We start from the raw sequence: 12356 nt of genomic DNA on the forward strand, positions 1-12356 counted from the left end.
CTCCCAGCTTGTTGGGGTGGTGACTGGGGTGAATGCCGTCAGGAGAACCACACACTGTGCGCCTTAGCTGCTGACGGTGAGCACCGCTGGAGGAGAGGCTCCGGGACCCCAGCAAACAGCGCGAAGCGGGTGCTGGGCAGAACCAGCGCCGTGGCACGGACTGGCGGCAGCAGCCTAGGCCGCACGGCCGCTGCACTCACTGCCCTCCGCTCGCCCACAGGCTCCTACTACGGCCTCGCACCACGCCTAGTAGCCTGCGGCAGCGCGCACGGCCGTGTGGGGCGGGGCTGTTCTGGGGATGAGGAGGCGTTGGCGGCGGCGGCGGCGCGCTAAGACGATGCTCTGGAGCTGAAGAGACGCCAGCACCGGGCGCTGCAGGCGAGCGCAGCGCCGAACAGCGGGATGGCTCAGCCGGCCGGCCAAGCGGGCGGCGGGGAGCTACGGGCCGAGGCGGTGGACCTCGAGGGACCGCTGGTGTCCGGGGTGGCCTCGGGTGTGGCTGGGGCCTCGCAGGATGAGCTGAGCTTAGAGGAGATCCTGCTGCTCTACAACCAACCGATCAACGAAGAGCAGGCGTGGGCTGTGTGCTACCAGTGCTGCGGCTCCCTGCACGCCGCTGTCGCCAGCAGCAGCCAGCCTCGCCACCGTGTACGCTCGGCCGCTCAGATCCGCATCTGGAGGGATGGCGCCGTCACTCTGGCGCCGGTCACCGGCAACGCCGAGGAGCAGACTCCCACTGCGGGTGAGGCTGCCAACCTGCGTCTTCTGGACCACTGCCCCCGTCTTTTATTCCCCTCACAGTCCCGGGACCCTGCACTTCCGCCGAGAACCCCTATCTCCTAGGGAGGACCCCTGCCTCAGTTTCATTTTCCTCTGCGGGGTTCCTGGGCCCTGCCCTCCCCCAAACCTCCCAACTCCCGCGGGAGGACCTCCACTGAGGCCCATTTCTCCTCCCCACCCTCCACTTGCTCCAGGCCCTCCCGCCCAGGCTCCCCTTCCTCCCACCTCCTGCGAGAGACCCAAGCCTGGAGCCCACGGGGGAGGGCAGTGCTTACGCTATGGCGGAGCTGGGACGCACGTAGGTCAGAGAATGAGGTGGGGACAGGCAGCGGCACAAAGGGTCTGTGAGGAGGTTGACCAACTAGGTCTAGGCGTGCTTGGGCCTGCGTCCCCCTGCAAGGCTGTGGGCCTGCGGAGGGTGCTGGTGATCATACAAACTGTCGAAGGACTGCTGCCCGCGCCTTGATATCCCTTTGATGAGCTGTGAATGCTTAGTTATTCACTTGTGGTTGTGTTTGTGATGTGGTAGATGCTATAAAAGGCTCACGTTATAATTTGTCAAGGATAGTTAATTCTGATGTCAGGAAAAATAACCCTTTTGGAATGAGTTGTCAACTAATAGTATTTTAGAAAAATAGGCAACAATATTCTTTCGATTTGGGAAAATAAAGAAATCTGAGCCCTGAGAATTATGCCCTTTTGGGGGAATGCTGATTTTTATAGCACATGAAAGTTATGTTAACTGTAGGGAAATTTGTTTTGATGAAAAAACAGGCTCGTAAAGTGGAAAGTTGTCAGGATATCAGATAAATAGATAAAATGGACTTTAGGTCCTTGTCCAATGTAAATTCTTACAGATTATCACCTACAGGTCAACACATAGGCGGGTTACTCACATATTTATTGATGGTGAGGGGAGGGGGTTGATAATAGGTTTCTGCTATCAGTTTTTATTTAATTCAGTCTTTTGAGAGGCAGCTCTTAAAAACTATTAGAAAATAATCCATCCTCACTTTTAGGAAGTTGATGGGAAGTGTCAAAATAAAATACTTAAGGTGAAAAGTAATTCAGAACTAATCTGTAAAATGACATTTAATGAGGAAGACAAAGGGTGAAAAATTGGGACAATTGTAATAGAATAAACAAGAATAAAAACATTTAAAAATAAAGAAAATCCTTGTCTAAGTTGATAAAATAAGGAAGATTGAAGATTATGTGGTCAATTCTTTCAGTTCCACCAGATCACTTACTATTTTTAATGTTAGGTAGAGAAATTTTATTTACTTAAAGTCAGTCTTTATGATTCTTTTGAAATTTTTAAATATCATTTAGTTTATTTGGTATGTTTATTACTTTGAGACTTGGACTTTGTCAGTGTGGAACACATGCAATTATAATTTATTTACAGTGTATTGATATGATATGGAAAGATACTTTATAAAATAGAGCTAGTGTTTCAAGGGGAAGGCAGTGGTGTGCATGCAGCCTGCTCCTAGATGCAGCATGGTAGTGGTGATTTCGTTTACATTTCCTCTTGAACTTAATCCTTGAAGAGATTAAGTTATTTTTGTGGACTTACTAGTAGTTTAGTTGTCAAACATTTGGATTCTGGTGGTAAGTTTTTTTTTTTAAATCAGAACCTTATGTTGAAAAAAATTTTTTGCATAATTAATATGAATGAAAACATGTTGACTTCAATGTAATATACTATCTTTATGGGGAGAGAAGTAGAGTTGTTTTTGGCCCCAGCAATAAAGGACACATAATCCATCCTCTTCCTCCTCAGTTCGCCTCATGACCTCTGTTACCATTTGCGGAAAGAGCCAGATCAAAGTTGTTACAGTCTTCAGCATTTTAGGGTGGATTGATTTAAAGTTTTTGAGACATTCATACAAAAATATTGTTTGTATTAGACAGTTTATTTCCTCCTAGGATTTCAGAGTAGTTGCATGGCTATGGAAGGCATAATATCTTCTGAACATTTGAACCTGGTTCTTAAAAATACTGTTTAATCTGGCCTGTGCACACTTGCATAAATTCTGTTTTTAAGGAAAAAATGGTAATTGTGACACCTTCATTCTTTTCTTTTTCATTGTAAGGTGTTTAACATTATATGTTGTTGGCAGTCAAAAGCATTTATATTTTCACATACTAATCTATTTTCTAAATGGAGGTTTAGGGAAATTGGGCTCAAATTCATACTGTTACCTCTTTGAATCAAATCCAGGTCTTTAAACCTCTATACTTTGTAATATTGTGAAATGAAACAGATTTAGTTTGCATTGGGATCGTGATTCCTTCCTTTCCTAGCTGAATGACCTTGAGTTCAGACTTATCATCTGTAAAATGAGATCACTTTCTTCATGGGATAGAGATTTCCAGGAGATGATATATGTAAAGTGATGAATACATGGCTTGGTACGTAGCAGGTATTCAGTAAGTTTTAGTTCCTGCCCTCCCCTAATCTTGAGTTCCTTTCATATCATCGTTGTGCTTCTGGTCCAGCTGTTTGGGACAAATAACTAGGTCAAGATTTCTCAGCCTTAGCACTATTGACATTTTTGTCTGAATAATTCTTTGTTGTGAGGCTGTCCTGTGCCTGCACAGGATGTTTAGAAAAATCTCTTGTCTTTATCTATATCACACTGTTAGTATAGGATTCTACATTGAATTTGAATGCTAAATAAAATTACTCACTCAGTTTGATATACTGGGTACGTACCAGTAACCATTTCCCCCGCTTTCTAATTGTAGCAATAAAAAAGTCTTCAGACAAGGCAAAATGTGCCTGGTGACAAAATAATCCCCTGTTGTAAGCCACTGGTCTAGCAAACACGTGATGGGTGGTGCTTAGGATTGTGTTCAGTGTGGAGAAACTGGATCCTCTCCATAATCCTCTAGCCAGTGAATATTTCAGCTGGCTGCCTGCTGCTTTCTCTGCTGTTGAGTTGAATGAATGAGTAGTATTGATTCTTACGACCATCAGCAGTGTAACTCCATTTCATCCCACAGAAAGAAATAGTACCTCAAATAGTTTTGAGGCTTGTTTTGGGTTAATGTAGTAGTAATTGATTTTAGTTCTTGTTTACTTTTAACATTATTATACATCCAGAATATCCATATTCAGTTTGAATTTTAAAAATTAGAAATACATTATAAGAAAAAATAGAAAAATGATGAAGGGTGTGGGAGGGATGGAAATGAGATCAATATTGGAAGAAAACAATGAAGAATGAGTAATTTTATTTAGCTTTCAAATTCAATGTAGAGCCCTATACTAACATGGCCATGAAAGCAGTGTGGTATAGGTCTGAAGGAGATAAAGAAAAAGGAAAAGTTAGTTCTTTAGGGGATATCTTAAGAGTAAAAATAATTAAATTATGCACTAGGATTTTGCAACCAGCAGTATGTTTTATGAAGTGTTTCTGTGATGACAGGAGGATATGTTGTTGCTTATAATCAAGAGGGCTTATGATTCTTCTGAGGTAGCTTTGCTTAAAATTTTTAATTCCCCAGTGTTTATGTGCTCTTAGTCATACATCCTTATTGTTTGGTAAAAGGTTATTATTTTTAGGTTTTCACAAAAGTGAAGTTTACACTTTTACATCATCAGGAATGAGTTAAAGACATTTAGACTCTTGAAACACAACCTGCTTGTTTGTCACCAGTGTACTGGCATTTAGAACACAGTTTAATACACACATTCTTCAGAAAGTAGTCATTAATGGAATTTAGGTTGTATTCCAGATCTTCACAAGATTAGAATTTTTTTTCTGGGATGCCACAAAGAATTTGTATTAATAACAGTAGTATTAGAGCTTAGAATCATTGCAGGTCTCAGCAGCCTCTTAGGCCTTAAATACCCATCTGATAAAAATAACTTCTCAGATTTTAGTTTTAAAATTTTTGATGTACCTTTAGCTTTAGATATGTAAAGAACATTCTAAAAATTATGATCACTTGTTGGTTTAAAGTTATCTTAAGATTGCTGACAGGTTTTCCTGGGAGGAACAATGAAAGCCTGCATGCATACTGATAAAGAAAGGGGTCCCTTGGTATAGGGAACATTCTGGTTTTGTTTGGGATTTGAAAAGAGGATATGGTCAGTCAAGCTACTCAGGTCCATGCTAATTGGGAGAAATGGTTTTGGAATAATACACTACTTGATTTTAAAGAGAGAATATTTGTGGACAAGGTTGAAGTAGTGGAAACATGTTTAAAAACATTAAGTTTTTTGTTCTCATGTGGTATATTTATTAAGTATTTGCATCTTGATCATTAAATGAAAGGAATACTTAAGGAATATGTGCGTGTGTTTAGGGTAGAAGTTGAGGGTGAATGATAGTACTGGGGGTTGGTGAAATGCCTTATCAATTATAGAAAAAGGTAGGAATTACTCCATTTGAACATGTCCAAATATGACAGGTTAACTAAATTTTAAAAATATGCATTGAGTTCCTCCCTTGTGCAAGCAGTGTTAAATTTCCATGGTTGATATAAACATAAATATTCCTAGTTCCAGTCATAAAAGAAGAAAAAATAAAACAAACACAGTGGTAAATCTACCATGAAGCTAATGCAGCTTCAAGTTTAAGCCCACTCATTTACACAGGCCTCTCTTCTAGGCTTTAGGGAGGGGCTCTAATAATATGTTCAGGTGGTAATTTGCAAAAGTAAGATGTTTTAGTTATAATTAGTTCAAATTGCTGTCACTTTCAACTTTAATTTACTCTCCAACATACTTCCACTTGGGTTATATGGGAGTGGCCAACAGACATTTTTGGGAGAAATTTTGGAATAATGCATTTGTTATTTTTAATCTGTATTTCTGCCTTCTGCAAAGGAAAACAAATGTAAAGAATTTAGTCATGTACAGGTACTGGTACTTAAAGTGAGTTGGTATTCTGTTGGGAAACTAATAGCCTCACTAAGAGTTTTGAGTCCACTTTAGAAGAAAGAAATCATTGATATACCAGGGAATATGTTGATAAGAGGTGATGAATCATACTCTCCCAGTTGTATTTAAACAATCAGAATCACTTTCCTGCATCATAGGTTCTGTAAAATGGCAATGGATTCCATTCCACTTTTATAGTAGTACCATGGGAGGCATATTATATTTATTTGCTTCCTGTTGGCAAAGTAGAAAAAAAGAAACTATCTTCTCCCAGGTATTTGTTTAAAACTATGAGGAAAATATTGTCTGTTGCCAAGTGTAGTGGGTTTTTTTTTAATAAACTCTTTATTTTAAGATAATTTTAGATTTACAGAAAAGTTGCAAAGACACACAAAGAATTCCTGTGTATCTCTCACCCAGTTCCCCTGATGTTAACATCTTACATTACTTGGGTACATTTGTCAAAACTGAGAAAACAATCTTGGCACTAAACTGCAGTTTAGTTATTATTAATTGCTATTAATTAAACTGCAGACTTCTTTTGGCTTTCCATAGGTTTTTTTTTAATGGTTTCTTTAATTATTTTCCCTTTTCTGTTCCAGAATCCCATCCAAGATACAATAGTGCATTTAATTGTTTTTAATCTACCTGAGTTTATATTTTATTGATTTTAGAGAGAGAGGGAGGGATAGGGGAAAAAGAGAGAGAAACATCACCATGAGAGAGAAACATTGATCAATTATATCTCAGATGCCCTCCGATCTTGGATCAAACCGGCAATCCAGGTATGTGCCATGACTGGGTATCAAACCTTGCAACCTTAAGCTGAGCCACCCTGCCAGGGCCATATTGCATTTAGTTGTCATGTCTCCTTAGTCTCTTCTGGTCTGTGGCAGTTTCTCAGACTGTCTTTGTTTACCATGATCTTGGCAGTCTTGAGGAGTACTGGGTCAGGAGTTTTGTAGACTGTCTTTCATTTATGTTTGCCTGACGTTTTCCTGACTAGACTGATGTTATGAATTTGAGTGAAGAAATACCAGGAAGGGGAAGGGCTCCTCTCATCACATTGGATTGGAGCACATGATATCCACACAAAACCACTGGTGATGTGAACTGTGTTTGCCAGTTTTCTCCACTAAAGAGTTACTGTTTTTACCCTTCTATAATTTATTATTTGAAAAGGAGTCACTAAGTCTAGCCTGCATTCAAGGAGGGGGCCTCCTGGAGGGATGAATAATTTCATAATATTATTTGGCACATTTGTCCCTTCTCCTCCATTTCCTTAGTCATTTATTTATGTCAGTCTGGACTCACGTATATTTTATACTTCAGTTGTTTTTCATTACATTATTACTTATTTTTTTGCTCACATTATTCTAGCTGTAGTCATTGGAAGTGCCTTTGGGTACTGCTCTGTCCCTTTGCCATGCAGCCATCTATTTGGGTTTTTTAGCACAGCCTTGCTTTCTGGAATACAGGATGCTTCAAGGACTAATCATGCATATTTTCTGCACCAGCCCTAGAATCAGACATCTTTCCAAGAAGGTCAGCACAGGGTATGCTTGTTGCTACTGGAGTTTTTTTGTTTTTAATATTGAAGAAGAAATGTTAAAGGGCTTAGTTATTTTTGGTGTTTAAACTTTGTTAGATTTGGGGAGTGCCTCTTTCTGGTATCTTGCTTTTACATTTATTCATATGTTCAACAGTTACTTGTTGAGTATCATAGAGCAAAGTTGAATGGGGAGGTTCAGAGAGAAGAGTCTGTATAAGGTGTTTATCAGAAGGGAGACAGACCTGGGAACTAAAGCCAAAGGAGCCTATATTGGGATATCAACTTAGATATACTGGAGCTGAGGGGAGGTCATTGAATGTGGCCTGGGGTCTAGTACTGGTTGACCGAGTTAGGTGGATTGTCAAGAACTGGTTTGAGACAAATCTTGCAATCATTGGCCTTCCTCTTGCAGGTAGTTATGGATATTTTGGGCTACAGATGTCCCTAAACCATTCAGAGTGTTGGCAGTCAACCACATTTGAAATAGTTCCCCATTTTTGTAAACATGCCTTTTCATTACTTCTCTGAAGTGGAACATGTGGATAAAATATACTATTTGTGATATGCTCATAAAATGTTTTGACCAAACAAAAGAGATGAAAATCAAGTATTATTGGGCAAATGATTTTTGGTCTTGGCTAAGTATTTCAGACTATTTCATAGCATCATGATTACTTTAGGAACCAGAAAAATACTGATGTATATAAAGCAGTGTAAATTAATGGGGAAAAGTGGTGATGTTTTGCCTGTTTCTAACTTCTGTACAGTTACTCTTGAGTGGTAGTAAAACAGCAAGGGTTTGATTTTTTTCTGCATTGAATTTATTGCATTTATCTGGTCCATTCTTTGCTGTTTTTAGATCAATGTCTAACTGGCATTCTAATGACTTTTTAATATATCAAGGATAGTTCATGACACCCTCTTGCTATTTGTCTGACCCTCATTATACAAAGAAAATACATTAAGGAAATATCACACCAAATTTCTATACAATTGCAGCATATTTCATCCAGTTGCAGGAGAGTTCAACAGATATTTTTTGTTTTAGTGATGATAGGCTGGTAATGAAGAATTGGCCAGGATCTCTGAAAGACTTTTTGGTGCATGTGTGTGTGTGTGTGTGTGTGTGTGTGTGTGTGTGTGTGTGTATTTGAAGATAATTAAACCACTGACCATTTTTCTTCTGTCTAAAAATCTAACTTTTTTGACATTTCCTTCTCAAAAATTATTTTCTTGTGTTTTTCCCACAAATTTTTCTTTTTTCTTTTTTTTGAGGTTCAGCATACATACAGAAAAGTGCACAAATCAGTGACATAATCAATTAAATAAGCACCAACCTGATTAAGAACAAAAGAATAATACAAGTAGCCCAGAACTTGTATATATAATCATTGTCTTAGTTTTTGTCAGCATAGGTTGGGCTTACTAGTTTGCAAACTTACTTTTTTTTAAAGTTTATTTTATATATTATGCCATTACAGTTTTCCCAGTTTTTCTTCCTTTATTCCCCTCTGCCCTGCTTCCCCAAACCCTCCAGCATTCCCCAACCCCTTAGTCCTTGTCCATGGGTTATACATATAAGTTCTTTGACTTCTCTGTTTCCTGTACCATTCTTAACCTCTCCCCCTCTATTTTGTGCCGACCAATTATGCTTCTTATTCCTTGTACTTTCCCCCCCTTCTTCCCCTCTCCCTCTGCACTGAAAACCTTCCATGTGATGTCTATCTCTCTGATTCTGTTCCTGTTCCAGTTGCTTGCTTAATTTTGTTTTCATTTTTTTAAATTCAGTTGTTGATAGTTCTGAGTTTGTTGTCATTTTACTGTTCATAGTTTTTTATCTTTTTCTATTCCTAGGACAAGTCCCTTTAACATTTCATATAATAAGGGCTTAGTGGTGATGAACTCCTTTAACCTCACCTTATCTGAGAAGCACTTTATCTGCCCTTCCATTCTAAATGATAGCTTTACTGGATAGAGTCATCTTGGATGTAGGTCCTTGCTTTTCATGACTTCAAATACTTCTTTGCAGCCTCTTCTTGCCTGCAAGGTTGCTTTTGAGAAATCAGCTGATTGTGTTATGGGCACTCCTTTGTAGGTAACTGTCTCCTTTCCTCTTGCTGCATTTAAGATTCTCTCTTTATCTTCAATCTTGGGTAACTTAATGATGATGTGCCTTGGTGTGTTGCTCTTTGGGTCCAATTTCTTTGGGACTGTCTGAGCTTCCTGGGGTTCCTGGAATTCTGTTTCCCTTGCTAGATTGAGGAAGTTTTCCTCCATTATTTGTTCAAATAAGTTTTCAACTTCTTGCTTTTGTTCTCCTTCTGGCACCCCTATGAAATTGATGTTAGAGTGCTTAAAGTTGTCCCAGAGGTTCCTAAGCCTCTATCTTTTTTTGAATTCTTATTTCTTCATTCTGTTCCATTTGGATGTTTATTTCTTCCCTTTGTTCCAAATTGTTGATTTGAGTCTCGGTTTCCTTCCTTCACTGTTGGTTCCCTGTATATTTTCCTTTATTTCACTTTGGGTAGCCTTCATTTTGCAACCAAACTCAATCAGTTCTGTGAGCGTGCTGAATGATTACCAGTGTTTTGAACTCTGCACCAGATAGGCTGGCTATCTGCTCATCACTTAGCTCTTTTTCTGGAGTTTTGATCTGTTCTTTCATTTAGGCCATATTTCTTTGTCTTGGTGTACCTGTTATGTTGTAAATGGGCAGGGCCTTAAGTATTCACTCCAAGTCAACCCTCATTGCTGCATTTTGGTGCTGTCTGTTGGGGAGGGGTCAGAGAGGGAACAATGTGGTTCGCTTGCTCGCTTGCTCAGTTCTTTCCAAAGAACTCTCTCCTCTGACACTGGGAGTTTCTCCTGCCATTGCATTCCCCACAGTAGTTTACTGCTAGCTTTGGGTCTTTAGTTTCCCTTTCAGCCAGCTCTGCTGCCTTGCCCTCATGGTCCGCCACCTTGCTGCACATCCTTTCCCCTAGGCTGCCTGTCTCCACCTCCTCCTACTGGTCTGGGTAAATGTTTAACTCCTTGGTTATTGGAGTTCCATGAAGTTTGGTTTTCTGGCACTTCTGGTTGTTTATTGTTTTTAGATTGGCTGTTATCCTTCTTTTGGTTGTGTGAGGAAGCAAAGGGTTTCTACCTATACCTTCATCGTGGCTGGAACTCTCTGTTTGTGAACTTCTATGTGTGGAGCCTTACATTATGTGTTTTTTATGTCTGGTTTCTTCAGCTCAGCATTATGTTTGAGATACATTGCTCTTCATTGCATATAACATTAGTTTGCTATATGCAAACTCTTATTTGAAAATAGGAAAATTGATTTTGCTATTAATGGACATATCAATTGTTTGGAGTTTTTAGCTGTTTCAAATAACATGCAACTATAGTAATGCATTTTTACAAAAATTGGGTCTGTTGTCTTTTCCCCTTTTATTTCTCCATTTCTCCTCTGCCAATGGAAGTCAAACTCCTATCTAGCATACATTCTCTTACTATCTTGTATTTCTGAGAGATAAAGATTAGATAGATAGATAGATACATGGATAGATGTGATGGGTAGAGGTATAATGCCACTAACAGTCACGTTGGCCAAGTTTTCCTGGATTTTATTGAAAATACCATTTTAGAGGAATCACCTGTTACACAATTTGATTTATTGATTTCACCATTATTTGAGTGCCTTCTAAGTGTACTATACTAGATGTTGAAGTTACAAAGAGGAATAAAGTGCACCCATACCTTCAAGAAGATCACTGATACATACACTAACACTTACAGTACAGTAATTCCAAAATAATAGAGACATGCATAGAAAACTGTGTGAGCCCCAGAGAGAGTGACTTACTTTGCTTGGGGTGATGTTAGGAAGGTTTCACAGAGAAGAACTATTTTTCAGGAGGTCTTTAAGGATGAGCAGAGGGATTAAAGGAGAAGGGTGTGTTAGGCAGAATCAACATTAAGTACAAAGGTTAAGAAATGTGGAAGAACTATTCAAAGAACAATAGTGCATATACTTTGGCAACAACACCCACTTCCTCATACCAAAAGCAGACACTGCTTAATCAGTTGTTGCATTTTTGCTGTTAAATTTATGAGCAGATTCTGAGTTCTTAACAGGGTGCTTCACACAGCCATTAACAATTATTTGGAGTTGGTACATGAAGTTAAACCTGTTTGTCTTCTCTCCAGTGAGCATCCACTGCACCTGGAGCATAGGAGTTGTGTGGGAGTGGTGTAGAGTGAGATAGGCTGGCGAGGTATGTTGGCTAGGATCAGATTGTTAAAAGGACTTTTTTGTGCCACACCACTGAGTTTGTATTTATAGTCTGTATAGGCAGTGGAGAGCCATGTAAGGATTTTAGCAGGGAAATGATGTGAGCAGATTACTCTTTTTAGAAAGACTAAGGGGAGCTTTGTAGAATATGGATTGAACTGGGCAAAACTGAGGGCAAAGACACCACAAGATCTCATACTTTATCATTAATTGCCAAACCAGTTAGGAGGGTTAATGATTGTTCACACAGGATATGATGGAGGTCTGAATTAGGGCAGTTGGAATGGGGAGGAAAAATTACTTTAAGAGTCTTCAAGGATCTTTCACACTAACTAAAGGTGGGGAAAATGCAGTCTGAGAAATAAAATGACACTGACCCAGGTTACCAGCAGTCAGCACAGACCATACTTCAGTGTGTAATGACTTCAGTTAGAAGTGCCTACCCAAGAATTGGACCCAAGATAGAGGAGGAGTAAGTGGAAGCTACATTAACCTCCTCACAGGACCAAACTGGAATTACAACTAAATTATTGAAAAATCATCCTGAATAAACAATTGAACATGAGTTGGAGAGAAGCCTTATAACCACAGACAAATAGGAGAAACCACTTCACCACGATGAGACTGGTAGGGAGTGCAGAGGAGGTGCAAGAGGTTGGGCTCCCATGGCAGGTGGCTGAAGTGCTGGAAGAATATAGCAGCAGCCTAGGGGTTTCCCCCATGAACAGTGTGGGGTCTAAACCCCAAGTTGGGTCCCCTAGCCTACTGTGCCAGACCTGGGAAAGGAACCCAAATAAAATACAGCTGTGAAAAGCAGCAGGGATCCTGTTCACCAAGGAGAGATGGCT

At 39.8% G+C, this 12356-nt stretch overlaps 1 protein-coding gene across 4 annotated transcripts in view; it reads left to right on the top strand.

Annotated features, from left to right (window-relative positions):
• Positions 1 to 288: 288 nt before the first annotated feature.
• The window catches only part of SPIRE1 (spire type actin nucleation factor 1), a 303603-nt gene continuing 291535 nt past the window's right edge, over positions 289 to 12356 (top strand). For all 4 annotated transcript variants that reach the window (XR_006786997.1, XM_045849961.1, XM_045849959.1 and 1 more), the window contains exon 1: positions 289 to 742. Coding sequence is in view for 3 of the 4 variants with exons in the window: in XM_045849961.1 (XP_045705917.1) it covers positions 403 to 742 (340 nt within the window). In the remaining variant the exon portion in view is untranslated. The remainder of the gene's footprint in view (positions 743 to 12356) is intronic.

This window comes from Phyllostomus hastatus, unplaced genomic scaffold, assembly GCF_019186645.2.
Source record: "Phyllostomus hastatus isolate PE091 unplaced genomic scaffold, TTU_PhHast_1.1 phas_contig_80, whole genome shotgun sequence".
NCBI lineage: Eukaryota > Metazoa > Chordata > Mammalia > Chiroptera > Phyllostomidae > Phyllostomus > Phyllostomus hastatus.